This window comes from Orycteropus afer, unplaced genomic scaffold (genome assembly GCF_000298275.1).
Source record: "Orycteropus afer afer isolate SDZICR_OR568_19922 unplaced genomic scaffold, OryAfe1.0 scaffold00136, whole genome shotgun sequence".
In the NCBI taxonomy this organism is placed as follows: domain Eukaryota; kingdom Metazoa; phylum Chordata; class Mammalia; order Tubulidentata; family Orycteropodidae; genus Orycteropus; species Orycteropus afer.
This window is the reverse complement of record NW_006921723.1, coordinates 855,444-879,338: the sequence shown is the minus strand read 5'-3', so window position 1 is coordinate 879,338 and position 23,895 is coordinate 855,444. Positions and strand designations below refer to the sequence as shown.

Sequence of the window (23,895 nt, the reverse complement as noted above, 5' to 3'; positions counted from 1 at the left end):
GACCTGGAAGCCATGCTGTTCTTTTCACTGCCTTGTATTTGTGTTGCAAAATCAAATTCCTCCTGGAGTTATTCTTCTCCTCTATCTTTTTCTCTCTTTTTTTTTAACCTTAAAAAAGACTGTTTTTCTTTTTTCCTTTGAAACACAACAAAATAATCATCAGACTCATTTGGAAAATCAAATTAGAAGACTGGGAAATAATTGGGAAGGAGAGACACAAGGGCTGTAGTGCCTTCCAAAGATTAGAACACATTTTAAAGCAATGGTAATTGTTGTAGTTATGTTTGTGTGTCAGCTTGGCTGGGCCTGGTTGAGTGGCTGGGCAGCTGGTGGTAGATATTCCCCATGATGATACCGGCAATCAACTCCATGGTGGGATCTACCCACAAACAGCTGAGTAGCTACCTTTGGGATGTGGTCTGCTTCCTGTATATAAAGAGAAGCCTTGGGAATGGTCTCTAGCTTATGGCACCTTGAACCCTGCATGTAGCCGTGTCATTGTTCAGCAGCCTGCCATGCTCTGCCCACCTTAGGACTTACAATGGACTTGAATTAATGGCCTGCCATATGGTTTGGTAACATCGGGACTGTGCCTTGTTACTTGTTAACCTTGGGCTTGTCAGTCTCAGCAGCCAGCAGCTGTCTGAGTGAAGAAAAGCCTGTAGCTTCAGTGGGCCAGGAGCAGGAGGCAGAGCTGGACCCCAAGGTTGAGGGGCTTTCACCCAGCCCCTAGAGCTTGGCACCTTGAACTTGGACTTAAAGCCTCCAGATTGTAAGAATAAACTCCTGTTTGTTTAAGCCATCCTATTTGTGGTATATTCTTGTCAGAGTGGCACTAGGTAACCAGAACAGTAATGTAAACAGAGTGGCTCCAACATGAAGAGAGAAGGATAGAGCAAAAGAATTAAAACACAGACTCACATAGTATATTAGGTACATAAGATACTACATAATAGAGTTTATCATCATCTCTTCCTGTGTCTTAATTTCTTTAGAACCTGTTACCATCAAATCTATTCTATCTCATGGCAACCCCATGTGTTACAGAGTAGAACTGTTCCATAGAGTTTTCTTGGCTGTGATCTTTACAGAAGCAGATGCCCAGGGCTCTCTTCCATGGTGCCCTTGGGTGGGTTCGAACGTCCAACGTTTATGTTAGCAGTTAAGCAGTAATCATTTGCACCACACAGGCTCTGAGGCCTAGTCTCTAACCCTGGTGGTGCAGAGGTTAAATGCTTGGCTGCTAACCAAAAGGTCAGTGGTTCAAGCCCACCAGCCACTCCACAGGAGAAAGATGTGACAATCTGCTTCTGTAAAGATCATAGCCTTGGAAACCCCATGGCACAGTTCTACCCTGTCCTATAGGGTCTCCCTGAGATGAGTTGGAATTAACTAGACAGCAATGGCTTTAGAATCTCTAAGGCAGAGGCCCTGGTGGTGCAAATGGTTTACACATTCAGCTGCTAAACAAAAGTTTGGAGGTTTGAGTCCTCCCAGGGATACCTCAGAAGAAAGGCTGGCTATCAGCTTCTAAAACATCAGCCACTGAAAATCTTATGGCACTCAGTTTCACTTGGTATCCATAGAGCCACGAGTCAGCACTGACTTCATGACAACTGGCTTAGTGTCTAAGGCAGTGCCGTTCAATGGACCTTTCTACCACGCTGGAAGTGTTGTAATCTGCACTGTCCAGTACAGTGGCCATAAGCCCCATGGGTTGACTGAGCCTCTGCGTTGTGGGTAGTGCAACTGAACTAAATTTTAAATTCCATTTCATTGTAATAAATTTAAATGTCAACACCCACATGTGGCTGGTGAGACCATAGTGGGTAACATGGATCTAAGAACAGCCACTTTTATGGCAGTGAACACCCTCCCCGCCATCTCATGGTGAGGTTTCAGGGGCTTTTTTCTTCCCCTTGGAGCTGTTCACAGCTTCTTTGTGATGAAGGTGTGTTGAGCTAATACATCTTATTTTTCTCCTCTTTATACTCTAGACAAGGAGGCTTGGTGGACACTGGTTAAGTTGTTCTTGTTGTTTTGTGCCGTGGAGTCGGACCCGACTCATAGCAACCCCTCCTTGGGTTTCCGAGGCAGTATCACTATGGAAGTAGATTGCCCAACCTTCCTTCCAAGGAGTGGCTGGTGGGTTTGAACCGCCAGCCTTCTGGTTATCAATCAAGTGCCCTAGGCACTACGCTACCAGAGCTCCTAGCTGGTTAAGTACTCTGCTACAAACTAAAAGGTTGGTGATTCTAACCCACCCAGCAACGACATGGAAGAAAGACCTGGTGATCTGATCCCATAAAGTCTAGAAAATCTTATGGGGCAGTTTTACTCTGTCACACAGGGTCACTATGAGTCGAAATCGGCCCCATGGCACACAAGAATAGCAACAACAACATACTCTAGGACAGAGGTCATCAAACTTTCAGTCAAGGTCCAGATAGTAAATATTTCAGCCTTGTGGGCCAGACCATTTCTGTCCCAACTACTCAGCTCTGCTGTGGTAGCTTGAAAGCAGCCACAGATGATAGTGCATGGATGGACGTGCCATGTGCCAATAAAGCTTTATTCAAAAATAAGTTGGGGATGGATTTGCCCCAGGAGCTGTAGTTTGCTGACCCCTGCTCTAGGATTCATAAGTCAAAATACCATAGTTCTTGGATGTCTTTGGAATTTAGTGGTGTAATAAATCAAGAATCTGAAATATCACTCAATGATAATAGACAAATAGTTGTGGGGTATGGGTTGCTTTGGGGACAAAGAGGGTAGAGTTAGGAGAGGAAGAGAGTAGACTCTGTAATGTAAAAAAAAAAATTGCCCCTGCCTAGGATGGGGGCTCTGGTGGCACAGTGCCTAAGGCATTTGACTGCTAACCAGAAGGCTGGCAGTTCAAACCCACCAGCCACTCCTCAGTAGGAAGATTGGGCAATCTACTTCCGTAGAGATACTGCCTCAGAAACCCAGGGAGGGGTCTCTATGAATCAAATTGACTCAATGGCAGTGAGTTCAGTTTTGGTTTAGGATGGGAGGAAAGGAGCCCTGGTGGTACAAGTTGTTGAGCACTTGGCTGCTAACTGAAAGTCTGGCAGTTCAAACACACCCAGCAGCTCCATGAAAAAAAGATCTGACAATATGCTTCAGCAAAGATCACAGGCAAGAGAACCCTATGAGACAGTTCTACTCTATCACATGAGTTGCGATGAGTTGGAAACAACTTCACAGCACCCGACAACAGCAACAGGATGGGTAGAAGTATGTCCCCGAAGCAATTTTCATACAGGGCCCAAAGCCTGCTAGTGACACCGTGGGCACATGGAAGAAAAACTTCCAAGACTCTGTGGGCTTTCACTTCCTCTCTGGCTTTCTAGGATCCCAAAGTGAATGGGTAGAGGAACTAGGAGATGGTCTAAGATCCCTTCCAGCTTCAACATTCTACTCTCCAGCTTATGTTCTGCTTCTAATAGATTGCTAATGACTAGACCCCAGCTAGCTGTGCAGGAAATGAGTGCTGTGATCAATTAGTGATGTCTGCCAGGGTCAAGCTACAAGGGAAGGGTATAATAGCAAAAATGCCATCCACTTCCCTCCAGTGGTCCACTGGTGATGGAAACGAGAAATAAGAGCTTGTGGTGCAGTGAATTATTTGGTATGGCTTTTCTAGCCAGACTTCATGACTCCACCAGATTACTGCGTGGAACTATGCAAATGTAAGGTGCTTGAGACCTACCAAAGGGATTGGATAGCTTGTGAGTAATGTAAATAAGGTACATGGCATCCTTGTGGACCATGCAAATAATGTGAATGGAACTCTAATGTGGGGATTGGTTAGTTTTGTCATTCTGCTAGGCTTAAACTGTATCTTCCTAGAGACAGAAAAGGGGATCTCACTGCCATCAATAGAGAAGAGCCAGAGGTGGAGTGGAACACACCCTTGGACCCAGGATCCCTGGGGTGAACCTCCTTGACAAACCACCTCGTTAAGAGACAGCAGCAGTGGAACCAAGAGGCACAAGCTGGAGCAGCAGGCTTGCCAGCCCACAGAGCAACAAAGCTGAGTGCCTTTGGGTAGAAGGTTTGGTGGCAGAGTGGGGTCCACCTGTTGACAGAGCTAAAAGAGCTTTGTAACACTTGCCAGAACAGGGCAGAGCCAGGCCCCAAGGCCAAGGACCAGAGAGGCATGCCTGATGGCATGGCTGAGGGGAGACTGTCCTGACTGAAGAATTGTATCCTGAGGGCATTCCTGAACCTGAGTTGTAGCCTGTTACCTCCCTAACCATGAGTATTGTCTGTGAGTTCTGTGTGGCCATTCCGATGACTTATCCAGCAGAGAACAAGTGAGTGCTGTAAGAGAGACAGTTGCTGTCAGAATTGGTAAAAAGGCTGGAGGACCAGAAGAACTAGATAGTGCCTGGCTACCACTGTCATCCACTTGGAAGAGGATCTGTGTAGGAGATCCTTGATAGAGAGGGAGAACAATGTGGAACAGAACTCAAAATCATTTGGAGAAAAAAAAGGGGGTGGACCAGGTTTGCTGGTCTGATAGAGCCTGGTGGAACCACTGAGAGTATGGCCCCTAGCTGCCCTTCAGGTTTGGAATTAAACTCACACCTGTGGTTTCCAGCCAAACCAAAGATAGGCATGTGAGTTGAACATTTACCTCAAGTAGATACTCTCCTTGGAGAGAACAATCATGGGAGAAAGAAGGGCTGCTTATGCACAGGGAGACAGCTCAGGGGGCAGGAGTTCATGGAGGGATGGACACAGGGAAGAGGTAACTATGGGGAGGAAGTGGGAGGGGAGCTGCTGCACTGTAAATTTTGGTCAATGACATGAGACAAAGTATATGTGAACTGCTGTATGGAAAGTAAATTTGCTCTGTAAATCTTCACCCAAATCACAATAAAATGAATGAATGAATAAATAAATAAATAGAAATAAAACATAAAAAAAGAAAAAAAGGCTGGAGGATGGAGGCATGTGTGGACTCACAGGAGTAAGCCTTGGGCTGCTGATGGCGATTCTGTCTCTCCCTCATGAAGTTAAAGGAGGTCAGAAGATGCCACCCCCACGTCCTTTCTTCAGAGCTAATCTACCCCTCCGGTGAAACTCACCACAAAAGCTGGCCCAATCGATGCTTTCCGACATCGGTCGATCTCCTCCAAGCAGAGTTCCGTGGTGATCTGGTCAGTGGCCTCCGTGTTTTGAATACCCCACCTCAGATCAACAATCTGGGGATTACAAGTCGTGGTTTTATCAGGGAGGTGGAATTACAGGTGGTCGTTTTCAATGCTCTTTGACTAAAGCATAATGTTTGTTTCAACACCTTTTGACAATCTCTCCTAAAAGAGGGATGTCTAGATTGAAAGAACTTGACCAAACCCTATAACCCCAGTGTAATCATGAAAAAAAACATTAAGTGAACATAGACTGGTGGTCATCCTGCAGGACCCCTGGCCGCTCTTCTTCATGACAGCCAAGGTTGTGACCCACAGGAAAGACTAAAGGACCATCAGCAGATGAGAGGGAACCAGGGAGATGGGTTGACTAAATACTACAGGATGTCCTGGGTGGGGTCCTGGACCAGAAAGAGGACATGCATGGAAAAACTGGTGAAATAGGCATAATAACGTTTAGAGTTTAGTTAATAATAACATACCCTGCTGTGGCGAAATGAGTTCCTTTACATCACCTTTTGGAAAAACAGCTTGAGAGACCTAGGTTCTGAGGACCTATTTTGCTCTAGAACTCGACCCCAGATGCTTTGTTACTTTGGTCCAGGTTGACTGACATTTCTTGAGTAACTTGTAAACAACTTGTAGATTGATACTTTTTGTCTGGCCCTGGACCACCCTGTGATTGGTAGGCACCTGTCAAGGGACTACGCAAATGAAGTGACTATGGGCTCTGCAAATGAAGTTACTATAGCCTACTGTAGAAATGAAGTGTCTGTGGCCTACCATGAGGGGACTGGTCAGTTCATTGCCCTGGTGGACGCCATGCCTTGAAATTGATGAGGAGTTTGTGTACATAGGCAGCCAACCTCCACAGAGCTTTTGCAGACAGGAAGCAGACAGAACCCGAAGGAAGAAAGAAGAGAGAAGCAGCAGAGAGTGAGGAGGCCAGGAACCTCCTAAAAGAGCTGTGACATACGTCAAGGGCTCTAACACCGAAGACAGCAACAGACCCAGAAGGGGCCCTGTGGCCGAGTCAGGAGTGACAGAGGGCAGGGCCAAGAGAAGCCTGTCCTGAGGGGGTCGAGAGGAGCCACCTCCTGAGAGAGCCAAGAGGCCATGAGGGGGCCTGTGTGGCAGAGAGGGCCTGCTTGCTCACACAGCCGGGAGGAGCTGAGAAAGCTGTCCTGCATTGAAGAGGGGAGGGATATGCTCCCCTCTTCAGGGGAGCCTCCCAGACTTTCCCTTCATCTTCCTAATCCAAAATCGTACCCTGTTGCTTCCTTAATAAACGACTTAACTGTAAGTATGGTCTGTGAGTTCTGTGTGGCCATTGCAATGGATTATTAAACCCAGCAGGGAAGTAGAGTGTGCTGCTGGTGGGATGGCTGCAGTAGGAATTGGTGAAAAAGTTGGATAATGGAGGTATGTCTGACTTCTACCTCATAGGGATCAACCTTGGGCTGCTCTTGATTCACATTACCCTCCCCTGAGGTTAGATAGATAAGTTCTGACCCCACCCTTACCACCATTGCTACCAAAAAAACCAAACTCACTGCCATTGAGTCATTTCCAGCTCATAGTGACCCCCATTGAGTTTCCGAGGCTGTAAATCTTTACTGAACAAGATCACCCAGTCTACTTCTGCAGAGCAACTGGTGGGTTTGAACCGCTGACCTTCCAGTTAGGAGTCAAGTCCCTTATCCACTACACTACCAGAGTGCCTTTTACTACCATTTTATACCCCCAAATTTTTTTTGCTAAGTAGTCATAATGTTGTTGGTGTTGTTTTCAGTTGACTCCAAGTCCTGGAAGCCCCTTGTGTGCAGAGTACAGTTGTACCCCACAGGATTTTCATGGCTATGATCTTTTGGAAGCAGGTTGCCAAGCCTTTCTTCCACAGTGCCTCTGGGTGGGCCCGAACCATCAACCTTTCAGTGATAGATGAGCATTTAACCATTTATGCCACCCAGGGACCCCAAATAGTAACGTACCAGTGTTAGTTTCTTAGTTGTGACCAAGGTAGTGTGCTCAGGTCATCTCAGATGTTCACGTTAAAGGAAGCTGGGGGTCAGTATATGGAACTCTCTATACTATTTGTACAACTTTTCTGTAAATCTAAAATGATTCCCAAATAAAAAGTTTATCTAAAAACAAAATTCTGAACTTTTTTTTTTTTAAAGGAACTTGACTGTTTTCAAACTATTCCTTTTAATGTGAGGACATGTCCACACTTGTTCCCAGAGCTGTCTTTGCAAAGGGGAGTGTTTCGTTTGGCTGAGAGTGGACTGAGAACGTTTCTTTGGCAACCGCACACTTGAAGTCCATTTCTGCCTGCTGGCTGGAGAGAGGACTCAGCAGAATGGCCTGATTCAAGGAAGCTAAGCTGACCCCGTGGAAGGTTGAGGTGAAGGGGAGACAAAGAGGACTCAGAACGGCCCCTGCCTCCCTAAATTCTTCAGCCCAGAGAAAAAGATACATACATTCCTAAACCACATACAGGACAAAAGGGTGATAGTACTGAATGTGTCTGGAGGAAGAAAAGGGAAGGACAACCAGTTGTGACTTCAGAGAAGGAAGAAGGGCCAGAGCCCAGCCTTAGGCAACAGGCTTCTGACCCTTCCACACAGTAATGAAGTTTATAATATCGCTGCCTCTAGCACCAAGTGGATGTGAAAGAGAGAATGTGGCAACATTTTATTAGTTTCCATGGTGTATACTTCCCCTTTAAAAAAAAAACCACCCACTCCACGGAAGGAAGATGGGGAAATCTACTTCCATAGAGATACTGCCTCAGAAACCCAAGGAGGGGTCGCTATGAGTTGGGTCCCACTCGATGGCACATAACAACAACAGTTGCTATTGAGTTGACCTTGACTCATGGAGAGTCCATGTGTGTCAGAGTAGAACCGGGCCCCATAAGGTTTACTCGGCTGTGCTCTTTATGGAAGCAGAGTGCTTCTGGGTAGGTTCAAACCACCAACCTTTTGGTTAGTAGCCGAGGACTTAACCATTATTTGCGCCATCCAGGGAACTCGTTCCTTTTTAGGGCTTCTGCAACTGAGTTATGTCTCCTGATCAGGGCCACCACCCATCAGCAGTGTGTGGACTGCTATGGCTTTCGTGCTGCTGTGATACTAGTAGCTAGCATCAAAGATGTGGTAAAACCTATGTGGAAGCGTTCACTACAGATTAGTAAATAAGCACAAGTAAGCTTGTGCTTACCTTGCTTCCTGGGTAATCCGCCCCTGGGAACTAAGGAGGGCAGTGGTGGCTCAGCGGTAAAATTCTCGTCTCCCATGCAGGAGACCCCGGGTTTGATTCCCAGCCGGTGCACCCCATGCCCAGCCACCACCCTTCTGTCACTGGAGGCTTGCATGTTGCCAGGATGCTGAAAAGGTTTCACAGAGCTTCCAGACTAAGATAGACTAGGAGGAAAGGCCTGGCAGTCAACTTCTAAAAAATCAGCCAATAAAAACTCTATGGATCCTAATGGTCCTATCACAATCAATTATGGGAATGGTGCAGCACTGGGTAGCTTTTTGTTCCATTGAATGTGGCATCGCCATGAGTCGGGGGCCGACTTGATGGCCACTAACAACAACAACAACTGCAAGAACAAACAGAAAGTGCAGGCCCTTGTTCAAAAATCATTACAAATTTCAAGACAGAGAGAGTAGAGCATTAAACTGGACATGGGGCGTACATACCCATGAGGCTGGCCCTGCCTATCACCTACTTGCATTTTGTTGCTATTTTTTTGTTGGGTGGTGGCAAGTAGATTTTGACTCATGGTGACCCATGTGGCAGAATTGAATGGCTTCCTATGGTTTTCTTGGTTGTAATCTTTGTAAAAGCAGATTGCCAGGCCTTTCTGCAGAGTCACTGGGTAGGTTCGAACCACCAACCTTTCCATTAACAGCTGAGCATTTAATTATTATGCTACTAGGGCTCCTTGCTTGCATTTTAAGGCAGGGGAAACTGAAGCAGGCAGGAATACGCAGATGCTTACCTCAAATGTCAGGCCGTGCTTCCGACAGAAGGTTTGTACTTCGGGGTAGGCGGAGTTTTGCAGAGCTTCCCTCTCCGCGTCCATATCTGCAAGGAACGTCACCCAAGCTGTTAGGCTGAAGAATACAGAACTCGTCCCCTGCTGGTGGCTCTGTTTTTAGCCTCCTTCACCTTCACCAAGTCTGGGGTCTTGACAGTGAATCCAAAGACACGAAGAGTTGGGGGACACCAACTGTCCTGGTTTGCCTGAGACTTTCCCAATGTTAGCCTGAAAATCCTGCATCCCAGGAAACTCGTTAGTCCTGGGCAGACCTGAGTGGTGGGCTATACTAGGCTAGGGCTGCCAGATAAATACTCGGTGCTCAGTTACATTTACATTCAGATAAACAATAATTTTTTAGTATAAATATATTCCAGCCCATGTTATATTTTGATACACTTACATTTCAGATAAAAACAAATAACTTTTAGCAGCACAGGTATCTCATAGTCTGTGTAATAAATTTAGATAAGTTTGCATTTCAGCTAACCTAAGTTATATTTACATCTCAAGTCATATTTTTTAGCATAAATGTGTCCCAATGCACACAGTTTTTAGGTAAGTTTGTATTTCAGATAGACCCAGGTAAACATGCATTTCAGAGAAACAACTATCTTTTAAACGTAAATGTGTCCCTTTCTCTGCAGTACTTGGGTAAGTTTCCAGCTTGTTTGGTGCCCTTGAGTCAGTTCTGACTCACAGCAACCCTGTGTACAGCGGAGTGAAACCCTGCCTGGTCCTGCGCCATCCTCACAACCCTTGCTGTGCTTGAGCCCACTGTTGCAGCCACTGTGTCCATCCATCTCCGTGAGGGTCTTCTTCTTTTTCTCTGACCTTCTATTTTACCAGGCAAGATGTCTTTCTCTTATATTTACATTTCAGATAAATGTTTAGTATTACTATGTCCCAATCCATGCAATAGTTGGATAAGTTTGCATCTCAGATAAACATTAATAATTTGTAGCACTAGTATGTCCCAACCTGGGCAATATTTGGAACATACTTAGGAGCTCTGGTGGTATAGTGCCTAAGGCATTTGGCTGCTAACCAGAAGACTGGTGGTTCAAACCCACCAGACACTCCTCGGAAGGAAAATGGGGCAATCTACTTCCGTGGTGATACCACCTCAGAAACCCAAGGAGGGGTCGCTATGAGTCAGATCTGGCTCAACGGCAATGAGTTTGGTTTGGTTGTAATTCGAACTCACCAGCCATTCCTCAGAAGAAAGATGTGGCAGTAGGTTTCTATAAAAATTACAGCCTTGAAAACTCTAATTACTCATTATTTAATTGAAATGCAAAATTAAGTGGGCACCCTGGTTTTGTGGAAGGTTTTTGTTTTTGTTTGGCTTTCATTGTTCATATTTTGGCTAAATCTGACAGCCCTCCCCAAGGTAAACCTGAATTCCAAGACCTTCTCTACCTCTGACTTCACTGTGTGGCAGGTGTCTCAGTTTCCCCCTCTGCCAAACAAGGGCTATGCCTCAACTTTGCAGGAACTGTAAGCACCCTGAAGTCAAGGCCCTCGGCTTGTCCGGGTCACTGCTGGATTTGTAGGACCCAGGCTCTCCGTGAATGTTGGCTGAATCACTGAGTGTTATTGGTCATTTCTAGTTGCTGATGAGTTGGTTTTGCCATGTGTGCAGAATAGAACTTCCCTCCATAGGGTTTTCAATGCTGTGACTTTTCAGGAGCAGATCATCAGCCTTTTCTTCCAAGGTACCTCTGGGAGGGTTTGAACCTCCGACCTTTCAGCCAGCAGTCAAATGCCTAACCCTTTGCACCACTTGGGGACTCCAAATCATTGACTATTGCCAGTTAAAGCACATGGTGCAGTGCAAGTGTTGGAAAAGCTTCTGTATCCTGCACGTAGCCAGCGGGAGGTCACTTTAATGTCCATGGCAGAAAGTGTCAGAGCGCCCCAAAGCCACCAGTGCAGAAGTGTTGCCCTCCCTGGCACAGGTGTTGGCCTGGACACCTGTCTTGGCTCTGTCTCCTCCTCTTCCTCTTCCCCAAGCCTCATTTTTCTCCTTTGGAATGTGCTGCGATCATACCTGCCTCATGAACATCACAGGCTGTTTACATTTTCCTGTAAATATTCATCAGGCAGTCACCCCAGATCCTTGCTAAGCAATGGGGACCCAACAGCAAATAGGACATATGTCAATGGCGTTGCATTTTAGTGCTGCCTCATCTTGGCTCGATCAAATTTGATTGCCAAATTTCTAGGAATTTTGTGAGCCAATGGCAAACACAGGTATTATTAAAATTAATATTACATACACTTATAAAGCAGAGTGTGATAGATTGAATTGTGCCCCCCAAAAAAATATGTGTTGGAATTCTCACAATTATGACATCTATGGATGTGATCCCATTTGGGACTAGGGTTTTCTTTGTTATGTAAATGGACCCTATCAGTATACAGTGGATCCTAAACCTAATCACTTGTGACTTATAAGGAGCAGCACAGACACAAACTGGGGAAGACAAAAACATATCGGAGGGTTGCCAAGACCCCGAGGAACGCCAGGGCTGCAGAAGCTGAGAGACAGATCTTCCTCTAGAGCAGAGACAGAGCCCTCCCCCAGAGCCGTTGCCTGGAATTGGACTTCTAGCCTCCTGGACTGTGAGAAAATAAATTTCTGTTCATTAAAGTCACCCACTTGTGGTGTTTCTGTTGTAGCAGCACCAGAGAACTAAGACACGGAGGCTACAAGTATTCCCAGCTCACCACTTCCAAATTATCTTACTACATTTGACAAATTATTCACAACTCTTGATTCTGTACGATCAAAACATTATATATCCAGAAGGCTGGCAGTTCAAACCCACCATCCACTCCTCGGAAGGAATATTGGGCAATCTACTTCTGTAGAAGATATACTGCCTCAGAAACCCAAGGAGGGGCTGCTATGAGTTGAACCAACTCAATGGCACTGGGTATACATACACACACACGCACACATATGTATATATACGTACATATATGGAGAGAGAGCGTTGACACTGTGTCCAACTCTAGGCTCAGCAAGGTAACATTGTCAGCTTGAAACTGAACAAGTGGGAATATTTACACCACAGAAATTGGCAGATGGTACAAATCAAGTGTTGTAGGGCTTCTCCTATATTTTTGGAGTGGTGATTATTAAATATTTGCCAGCATACCATTCTATGTAGGCTTTTCCCTCAAGGAATTTACATGTTGGTTGGCAGAGCCAGGCATTAAATAGGTACACAAACACTTCAGGTAATTATGGCTTACGGAAAGTGTTGTTAAAGACGCTTGGGTATGAAGCTTATACACCATGTTTAAAAAAAAAAAAACAAAAAACCTCCCTGTCATTGAGTTGATTCTGACTCATAGTGACCCCCATTGGGTTTCAAAGGTGGTAAATCTTTACAGAAGTAGATTGCAAGTCTTCCTTCCTCAGAGTGGCTGGTGGGTTTGAACCACCGACCTTCTGGTTAGCAGTCAAATGCCTTAGGCACTGCACCACCAGAGCTCCTTGTACACCATGTTCAGAGCCCCACTATTCACAAAAGCCAGAAGTTGGAAACAACCCACGCATCCATCAGCAGATGAATGGATAAACAAAATGCTGCATTCAAACAATGTAATATTACTCAGCCATAAAAAGAAATGAAGCAACATGAATGAATCTTTAAAATATATATATATATATATATATATATATATATATATATAGTTGAAATATAATTTATGTACAGTGAAGTACACAAAACTAAAGTGACATGGATCGGTGCTTATTTTATTTATTTATTTATTTATTTATTTGCAGTGTTCCCTTCTCTCCCCTCCCACTCCTGGTAACCAACAAAGAAAATTTCCTTCCCTATATAAACCTTTCCTTGACTTTTTTTTACAATAATGAACTAATACTATATTTGTCCTTCTGTGATTGACTTATTTCACTCAGCATAATGTCCTCAACTTCATCCACATTATGCGGTGTTTTGCAGACAGTACATTATTCTTTAGTGTTGCACAGTATTCCATCGTGTGAATGTACCAGAGTTTGGTTATCCACTCTTCTGTTGATGGGCACATAGGTTTTTTCCATCTCTTTGCTATTGTGAATAGTGCTGCAATGAACATGGGTGTGCATATGTCTGTTCTTGCCCTGGCTCTCACTTCCCTAGGATATATACCTAGTAATGGGATTGCTGGATCAAATGGTATTTCTACTTCCAACTTTGTAAGGAATTGCCATCCTTAAGGCAGCATGAATGAATCTTGAAAACATCATGCTGAGTGAAAGAAGCCAGACACAGAAAGACAAATACTGTATGATCCCATTTATATGAAATAAGCAAACATATAGACACTAAACCTTATTAATGGTCACCAGAGTAAGAGGGAAGGTGAGGGGGGAGTTTTAACTTAGGGAGCAAGCTCCTGTTCATGGTGGTAGAATACTCAGGAAATGGAGAGTGTGATGGTCGTACAACTTGATGAACGTAATTAATGTCACTGAATTGGGCATAAAAAATGTTGATTTGGCACATTTTGCTACATATATTTTTAATTAAAAAAAAAAGATTTTTTGTGAAGAAAAAGAAACATATGTAGGCTATGCTGGAGGATAACAGAGACTTCTTTGTATTGGGGGGTAGAGTGGGGCTGTTTAAGCAGAGGCCCCAGAGAGTGGAAAGAGGAAGGAGAGAAAACTCTGTGGTCAAGAGTCCTGAATGAGGTCTGGGGCTTCATGGGTTTCAGGACCTGCCATAGGCTGGTGTGGTCCCAGAGAGTGGGTAAGGGGAGGATTGTAGAAGATGAAGTTGGGGGGGTGCATTTGATGTCTGTGACATGCGTTCATCATAATATTAGTTGTAATTGTCATTTAGCACCACCAGCACCTCCATCGGGTTTGGACTCAGCCTGGCTTATCTGGGAGAAAACGGAGGTGCCAGAGGGTCCCACCACACCGTACCCCAAGTGGGTCACTGGCTGAACTGTGTTCATGTCCAGTCTCCCAGAGCCCCCCTGGGCCCTGCTCATGGCCCTGGCACCCCGAGAGAGTCTGCTTGGCTCCAAGACCCCAGCCCTGCGCCCACCTTACCCGAGACTGTGGAGCTGATGAAGATGGCCACGCCGCTGGACAGTGGTGCTGGGAGGCGGCCTGGCTGGCCCTGGAGGAGTCGCCGGCGGGTGCCCGGGCTGAGAGGGCCCACGCTCATGGTGCCACCCACTTGGAGGATCTTTCCCCACCTCAGAGACCTCACGCACTCCTGGAAGGCCAGCTGGGCAGGGCCATCTAGAGTGAGGGTCCTATGTTACTTTCTGGGACCCTCGTGGTGACCCACAGCTCTTGTCATTCCAGGCCTCCTGCTGCACACAGCTTGCCTCAGTCTGCAAGTGCTAATGAGGCGACAGTGGGCAGTGGCCTCCACATCGAGGCCCTGGATGCGGCTTCCACAGGATCTGGAGCATTCTCCCCCTCAACCAAGCATCTCCTCAACCTCGGAGCTCAGCGGTCGCCACAGCAACTGTGGTTTCCTGGTGCTGGGCGTTGGGACCCAGGGACCAGCCAACCTCTCCAACACCTGGGTCCCCTGGGGCCTCCGAGTAAGTCGAGCTGGGCCCAGGTGTGCAGAGGGGAGGCTGTGGGGTGCTGGGAGCCAAGTCCAGCCCCAGCAGAGCAGGTAAGAAGGATAAGGACCCAGTGAAGCCCCCACCCTGTCTTGCACTCACCTCTCGCTCCAAAGAAGCACACTTCTTCCAAGTCTAGGTACCTGAGGACTGTTTAAACCAGCAATTCTCACCTGGGACCATCCTGCCTGCAGGGACGTTTGGCATTGTTCAGAGACATTTTTAGTTGTCATGATTGGGGGAGGGGTGCTGCTGGCATCGTGTGGGTGGAGGCTAGGGCAGCTGCTCCACACCCTGCAGTGCACAGAAAGGCTCCCCCACCGGGGAGGATCCAGAACCAAACGTCATGGGACCAAAGCTGAGAAACCCCGCTTTCAATCAGCAAGCCAGATAGATATGCCTGCCTGCAGGAGGTGGGACACTTTGATAAGAAGGGAGATTAGCAAGTCTCTGAGAGACAGCTAAACACCTGTCTGTACCAAACACCTGTGCCGTTTGCAATAATTGCAAACATAGGCTGAGCATAGAGTTCCCATCCCAAAGCCGGTTGCTGTGAGTCCATTCTGACTCACGGCACCTCTGCATCAGAGCAGAGCTGTGCTCCACAGGGTTTGCATGGCTGCACTTCCAGAAGGAGCTTGCCAGGCCTCTCTTCTGAGGCACCTCTGGGTGAACGCTCCCCTCAGTCTCTAGGTTAGCAGCTGAGAGCGTGACCTGTTGGCTCCACTCATGGACCACTAGAACTACAACATGACCCAGCCACCCCAGTCCTAGATGTATCTCCAAAAGGATGGAAAGCGGGGACTCAAACCGATACGTGTGCATAGACGTTGAGTGGAGCATTATTCACAAGAGCCAAAAGGTGCAAACAACCCTAGTGTCCATTGCTTGGTGGCAGGATCAACACAATGTGGTCCATCCACACAGTGGAATAGTAGTTAGCCCTCGAGAGAAATGGAAGTTCTGATGCATGGCTTACAACGTGGATGGACCTCAAAAACACTACACGCTTCAGGAGTGGAAGAAGCCAGATGCACAAGACCACATATTGTGGGATCCCACTTCCACGAAGCTCCCAGAATAAGCAAATGCACAGGGACCAGGAGATGGGATGCCGAGGAGTGTAGACTCGGTGCTCAATGGGCACAGATGTTGGGTGATGAAAATGTTTTGAGAATAGTGTGATGGTTGCTCAACAGGATGGATGTAACTAATGTCACTGAAATGTACAGTGAAAAATGCTTTAAACAGGAGGTTTTATATCTGTTTTACCACAATAGGGAAGTTAATGTTAAAAAAGTAGGTGCCTCAGATCCAACTCACAGCGACCCCTCCTTGGGTTTCCAAGGCGGTATCACTACAGAAGTAGATTGCCCAACCTTCCTTCTGAGGTGTGGCTGGTGGGCTTGAACCGCCAGCCTTCTGGTTAGCATTCAAATGCGTTAGGCACTATGCCACCAAAGCTCCTACTACTAAAAGCAGTAGCCCAGTTTTATTCACGTTAAAGGAGCCCCTGGACTGCACTACTGTTGCTGTTGTTATGTGCCATCGAGTAGGACCCGACTCATAGCGACCCCTCCTTGGGTTTCCGAGGTAGTATCACTATGGAAGTAGATTGCCCAACCTTCCTTCCAAGGAGTGGCTAGTGGGTTTGAACCTCCAGCCTTCTGGTTAGCAGTCAAGTGCCTTAGGCACTATGCCACCAGAGCTCCCGACTGCACCACTACTAACTGAAAAGGTGGTGATTTAAACCCACCCAGAGATACTTGGAAAGAAAGGCCTGGCAGTCTGCTTCCAGAAGGTGCCAGCCTTAAAACACTGTGGAGCAGTTCTACTCTGCACACGGTCACCAAGGATCAGAGTTGACTCAATGGCAAACAACAACTATCAGTGAAGGCTTGAGAAAGACATAAATATTACAACAAACATGATGCTTTAGCTCAAAAAGAAAAAGAGAGCATGCTATATTGACAAGGGGAAGACTTTCTCCCACTTTGGCATTATTTAAAATGTCCTTGTGTTGTGAGCCCTGCCCACCCACCTCCCGACAGTAAAAAACCACCACAGAGACGGGCAGAAGGAATGTTTACCTTGGTGCCCGTGAGCCTGGTCTGAGTCGGGGCTCCTCCATTGCCTTCCTGGATGATTTAAGCAAGTGGCCTCCCTCTTGGGGCAGCAGACACATCATCTGTGAAACGGGCACAGGAACCATCAGGCCAGGCTAGGGTGAGAGGAGCGGCGCAACGTCTCAGGGAGCCCGATGTGCTGATGCGAATGGTGAACGTGCTCAGCTGCTAACCCAAAGGCTGGAGGTGCGAGTCCCCCCAGGGGTGTCTTGGAAGAAAGGCCTGGCAATCTGCCTCTGAAAAAGCAGCCCTGAACACACTGTGGGTCACAGCGATGCTCTGACACACCCAGGGCACCCTGAGTCGGAGTCAGCTCCGCAGCACCTGGCATTGGTTATTCAAAGCCCGCCCCGGGCACTGCTGATGTCTCGGACAGTCCTCTGGGAGCGGGTCATCCTGTGCACTGCAGAGTGTTAGCAGCATCCCTGGTTCCCACCCGCTCGATGCCAGTAGCACCCCCTCCTCAAGTTATGACAACCACAAATGTCTCCAGACACTGCCAAGTGTCCCCTGGGGGCCGAATAGATAGACGTTAGATAGAGATAATGGAGATAGATAGGTGAGAAGGCCTGTCACACTGAAGGGGATTTCTTAGTCTTGGCACTGTGGACATTTAGGGCCAGACTGTTCGCCGAGACGGGGCATGTCTGTGCATTGTAAGGTGTTAGTAGCACCCTTGAGTCCCCTCCCATTAGATGCTATTAGCACCCCTTCCCCCAGCTGTGACAAGCAAACTACCTCCAGACATTGCCAATGTCTCCTAGGGGCCCAGATTGCCTCCCTGTCCCCACCTCCTGTTGAGACCTCCCACTGCATGTGTTGGCTTACCCCAGCCTCAGGACCTTTGCACGTGCTGAGCTGCTCTCCATCTTGTGTTCCTTCACATCATTAAATCTCAGCTTCACTGCCACCTCCTGAGAGCTCCCTCTGACCATCCCCTTGCTCAGCGCCCACCCCCCAAATCTCTCCATAAGCCCTCACCCTAGTTTAATTCTCTGCACTATACTCACCACCGGCCGATCTAGCTCTTCTTTATTTGTCTACTGTTGGGCTCCGCCATGAGTGCATGAGTTCCATGAGCACAAGGACCTTGTCTGTGGGGTCAGCTCACCTGGCACATAGTAGGTCCTCAGTGTTGTTGTTAGGCGCCACCTGGTTGCTTCTGACTCGTGACAACCCCATGTGTGTCACAGTAGAACGCTTCAGAGAGTTTTCTTGGCTGTAATCTCCATGGAGGCAGATCACGAGGTCTTTCTTCCGTGTTCCACCAGGTGGATTTGAAAGACCAACCAGCTGAGCACTTAACCGTCATACCACCCAGGAACCAGAGCTCAGTAAATAGTTGTTAAGTCAACAAGTTCATCTTTCTTCTCCACTTTTGTTTCTTACCACAGGCGAACTCGGCAAGACAGCATTGCTCTGAAAGTCCCAGCGCCCACCGTGCAGCAGCCACTTTGTTTTCCTTGGTGCTCTGCCCCGCTCTCTCTCTCTGCTCACTGGTGGTGGAAAGGCCAATTTAGAGCCCTCTGGGGAAGTAAGTAGGTCGGAGAAGAAAGGTTTCCAGACCTGATGGTGCCCGGAAGACAACCCACAGTAATCAGAGTCACTTTTGTCTTAGGGACTTTGTCCGTCTCTCCCTGCCCCATTCTCCCAGCAACGGGGATAATGAAAGAAATTCTTTGGCTCTCGGATGCTGGCTTAGCTGGGCTCCCGGCCAGACACGGCAGTTACCCATTGTGTGCTGGGTAATACAGCTCATTGTAGGAGATGCCACTTGGTGGTGGTGGGGGGAGTAATGAGGTGCCAGCAGGTCACCAGCAGTCCACACAACAACCCTGAGAGGGAATATTTTGATTCCATCCCACAGAGGAAGAAAAGGAGGTGCAGAGAACAAAGCTCCTGGTCCCTGAGTCTTGACTTCCTGTTCCTGAGTTTTCATAACTACCTGGGTTAATGAATGCTATGGATCAAGTTGTGTCCCCCAAAATCCTACCTGTAAATAGAATTGTCTTTGGTTTTTTGCTTTTATTGTGGTTTGGGTGAAAGTTTACAGGGCAATTTTTCCCCGTTCAATGATTTGTACACATTTTGTTCTGCAATTCCCTCAGTATAACAGCACTCTTGCCTCTTCCTCCCTGGGTTCCCTGTTCCCACTGGTCCTTCTTTCCTGCCCTTCCTGCCTTCCAGCTTTGTTTTGTGGCCAGTGCTGCCCATTCAATCCCTATGGTTAATTGTTCTGAGGAGTACATTCCTCAGGAGTGTTATTTGTTTGGCTGAAGGGTGATCCCCGGGGGTGGATGCAGTACCAGGTTTGAAGGGTGCCTAAGGGCCACGGTCTCAGGGGTTCTACCAGTCTCTGTCAGACCAGAAAGTCTGGTCTTCTATTTTATGATTTTGATGTTGTTCTACATTTTTCTCCCATTCTGTCCCGGATCGTCTGTGGTCACCATCAGAGCGGTAGCTAGTGGTGATTGGGCACCACCTGGTTCTTCGTCTCAGGGTCTTGGAGGCTGGGCTTCACATGGTCTATCAGTCCTTTGGACTAATTGTTTCTTGAGTCCTTGATTTTCTTCTTTACTCCAGATGGGGAGAGACCAATAGCTGCATCTTTGATGGCTGCTCATTAGCTTTAAAGACCCCAGTTGCTATGAGTCGGGTTCTACTCAACAGCACCTAACAACAACAACACATTCTAGTTAGTGATTTAACCTCTGCATAAAGGGTAAGAAGGCCACATGTTCTGACCTCCTCTAATCCCACAAGAGGAAGACAGAATCACCATCAATAGCCCAAGGCCTATATTCCTGCGAGGCCAGACATGCTGCTTCCCTCCAGCCCTTTCTCTAACAGTTCCTCCCAAAGCACCACCACCTCTCTCCTGGGTTCGATAATTTGCTGCAGTGGCCACACAGAGCTCACAGATTATGGGGTTTATTAGGGAAGCACCAGGCTACAATTCAAGTTCAGGAAAAACGCTCAGTCTCTCTCCCAGCCCACCATCTCTCAGCCAAGTCTCTCACAGTCTCTCCCCCAGCAGTGCATGTCCCTGGGTGTCTCACTCAGCAATGCGTGTCTCTTGCGTCTCTTTCCCAGCAGTGCATGTCTCTTTCAGCAGCACGTCTTCTTCAACCAGCAGTCAGAGAGAGTTCTGCCTCTAGGAGGCCTCCTTTTGAGCCCGGCAATGGTCAAACTAGCCAATCATAGCATCGGAACTCTAAGCACCTGAGAGAGAGTGGGCACCTCCCAGAACATTGTTTTGTGCCACTCCCAACAGAAATACTCCAGGTGGACAACTTCAGCAATCAGGAGCTCCTCAGTTGCTCATAGCAAGTCCCACCTTGGCGTTTACAAAGACTTATGGGTAGAAAGGCCACACTAAGTAACTTACTACACCACATCCTCCCTTCTCCGCTCTCATTCTTGGTAGCTGTTCTGGTTCCCAAGTGCTGCTCTGACAGGAATATACCACAAATGGGATGGCCTTAACAAGCAGGAGCTTATTCTCTTACAGTTTTGGAGGTTAGAAGTTCACAGTGCCAGGCTCTAGGGGCTGGGTGAAAGCCCCTTGACCTTGGGCTTCAGCTCTGCCTCTGGCTCCCAGCCCACTGAAGCTGCTCACTCAAACAGCTGCTGGCTGCCAAGGCTGACAAACCCAAGATCAACAAGTAAAAAGGCACAGTCCCGATGTTACCAAATCACACGGCAGACCATTAATTCAAGTCCACCGAAAGCCCCAAGACTGGCAGAGCATGGCGGGCTACTGAATGAAGACTTGACTACACAGAGGATTCAAGTGTGCCAGAAAGCTCAAACCCTTCCTCAAAGTTTCTTCTTACATACTGGAACCAGACCACATACCTGAAGCAGCTACTCAGCTGCTCCAAGAGATTCCACCACGGAGTTAATTACCAACCTTACCATGGGGCATAACTACATCCAGCTGCCCAGCCAGTCAGTCAGGCTCAGCCAAGTTGACTCACAAACTTAACTACACCAAAAAAAAAAAAAAAAACCTCACTGCTGTCAAGTCGATTTGACTCATAGCAACCCCACCTTGGGTTTCTGAGGTGGTATCTCTCTGGAAGTAGATTGCCCCATCTTCCTTCTGAGGAGTGGCTGGTGGGTTTGAACCGCTAGCCTTCTGGTTAGCAATCCAATGCCTTAGGCACTACGCCGTAACTACCACAGTAGCCATCAAAGAAGTTTTCTTTCTGTGTGTAAATCTTTTCTTGACTTTTTATAGCAGTGGGCTCATGTAATATTTGTCCTTTTGTGATTGGCTTATTTCACTCATCATAATGTCCCCCAGGTTCATGCATGTTATGAGATGTTTGATGGATTAATCATTATTCTTTACCATTGCATGATATTCTGTTGTGAGTATGTACCATAGTTTGGTTTATCCGTTCATCCATTGATGGCCACGTAGATTGCTTCCATGTTTTTGCTATTGTCAATAGTGCTCCAATGAACATAAATCTATTTATGCCATGAACTCTTATTTCTGTAGGATGTAACTATTCCACCGTGTGGTGTAAGTAGGGACTGAACTCAATTTTTTTCCAATAATGAATGCAAGCTTTCTCCCCCCTTAGCCCTGCTGACATTTGGGGCTGGATTATACTCTGGTGGGGTTGCCCAGTGCACTGCAGGCTGTTGAGCCCCCACTCAATGTCAGTGGCACCCCCTCCTCAAATGTGAGAACTAAAAATGTCCCCCAACATTGCCATACATCCCCCAGGGCAAAAACACCCTCAGTGGAGAACCATATCCCAGACCTAGTAATAATATTGTTACTATGTTTCGAGGTTGGGCAATCCTACTTCCATAGTGATACTGCCTCGGAAACCCAAGGAGGGGTCGCTATGAGTCGGGTTTGACTCGACGGCACATAACAACAACAACATGTTTTGAGGAACTCTTCATCTTGAGTGCTTATGGACTGTCTTTCCTCCCAACAACCTGGTTTACTGATCGTGAAAGTAAGCCTCAGAGAAGTTCAACGATTTCCTCAGGGTCACAGGGAGTGACGAAGCCGCAAGTTCAAAGTACGTTGTGATTCCCAAACCCAACAATTGTTGATTAGATTGGAATCTGTGGATATTCAAAAATTATTGGCAAAGTTCTAACTGTTGATAATAGTATTGTGATTACGATTTTTTAAGACTTTTTAGCTTTTAAAGATACATGATAAAATGACTACATTTTCCTTCAAAATGATACTATAATTAGTCATTCAAAAAAAAAAAAAAAAAAAAAACCAACCTCGCTGTCATCAAGTCAGTTCTGAGTTTCCAAGGCAGCAAATTTTTAAGAAAGTAGATTGCCCCATCTTCCTTCCTCAGAGTAGCTGGTGGTTTTGAACCACTGACCTTCTGGTTAGTAACCAAATGCCACCAGAGTCCCTTAGATTCTTACCTTTAGTCATTAGGGAAATACAAACCAAAACCATAATGAAATTCCACTTCACATCTCTAGGATGGCTAAGATTTTTTTAAAAAATAAAAAAATAACAAATTGTTTTGGGTATCTAGTGCTGCTATAACACAAATATACCACAAATGGGATGGCTTTAACAAACAGTTTATTCTCTTATAGTTTGGAGGCTTTAAGTCAGAGTTCAAAGTGCCAAGCTCTAGGCCCTGGATAAAAGCCCCTTAACCTTGGCCTTCAGGCAGTGTGCTTATAATATGAAATCTCCGCCCAGGGTTGTGTGATTTACTATACTAATACCCCCTTCAACCTAGATTTAGGCTGTTGCTGGGTCCTGCTCCAGGCCCACTGAAGCTAGAGGCTTTTCTTTACTCAGACGGCTGCTGGCCACTGAGACTGACAAGCCCAAGGTTGACAAGTAAAAAGGCACAGTCCCGATACCAAACCACACGGCAGACCATCGATTCACGGCTACATGCAGGGTTCAAGTGTGCCATAAACTAGAGACCATTCCCAAAGCTGTTTCTTATATACTGGAAGCAGACCACATCCCTAAAGCAGCTACTCAGCTGCTCCAATACATTCCACCATGGAGTTAATTACCAATCTCACCATGGGAAATAACTACATCCAGCTGCCCAGCCACTCAACCAGGCCCAGCCAAGTTGACACACAAACTTAACTACCACACAAATGTTATTATAAGTGAGGCTATGGAGAAATTGGAGCCATCACCCATTGCTGGTAGGAATGCAAAATGGTACAGCTGCTGTGAAAAACCAGTTTTGTGGGTCTTCCAAAAGTTAAACATAGAATTGCAACATAACCAAGCGCTTCCACTCCTTGGTATCTACTCAGAGGAAGGGAAGGCAGGAACACAACCAGAAACCTGTCCACCCATGTTCATTGAAGCACTATTCACAATAGCCAAAAGGTGGAAACATTCAACATGTCCATCCACAGAAGAATGAATAAAAACAATGTGGTCCATCCATATCACGAAATATTACTCAGCGATAAGGGGAAATGAAATCCTGACACATGCCACAATACAGATTAACCTTGAAAACATGCTGAGTGAAATCAGTCACACGCAGGACACATGTTGTATGATCCCACTTGAAAAAGGGGAAGTCCCTCATGAAATAGATTGACACAGTGGCTGCGATGAGGGACTGAAGCATAACAATGACAGTGAGGCCGGCACAGGCCCAGGCAGTGTTTCATTCTGTTGTTCACAGGGTCACTATGAGTCGGATCCAACTGGAAGGCACCTAACAACAACAACAGAAGAGGCAAATACACAGAACTAAAAGAAGACTGGAGTTCCCGGGTGGAGCAAACGGAGCGTTCTCAGGGGCTAAGCAAAAGCTTGGAGGTTCAAGTCCACTCCGAGACTCCTTGGAAGACCGGCCTGGTGATCCACTTGCAAACAATCGGCCGTTGGAAGCTGTACAGAGCATAATGTACTCTGACACGTGGGGGTCGCCATGAC

At 46.8% G+C, this 23,895-nt stretch overlaps 1 protein-coding gene across 1 annotated transcript in view; it reads right to left on the bottom strand.

Moving 5' to 3' along the window:
- NWD1 (NACHT and WD repeat domain containing 1) overlaps window positions 1-14,429 on the bottom strand; it is a 117,203-nt gene extending 102,774 nt beyond the window's left edge. Inside the window, 4 exon segments of the mRNA XM_007945452.1 lie at window positions 5,118-5,234; window positions 9,190-9,227; window positions 9,230-9,275; window positions 14,307-14,429. Coding sequence (XP_007943643.1) covers window positions 5,118-5,234; window positions 9,190-9,227; window positions 9,230-9,275; window positions 14,307-14,429 — 324 coding nt within the window.
- Between the last annotated feature and the right edge of the window lie 9,466 nt (window positions 14,430-23,895).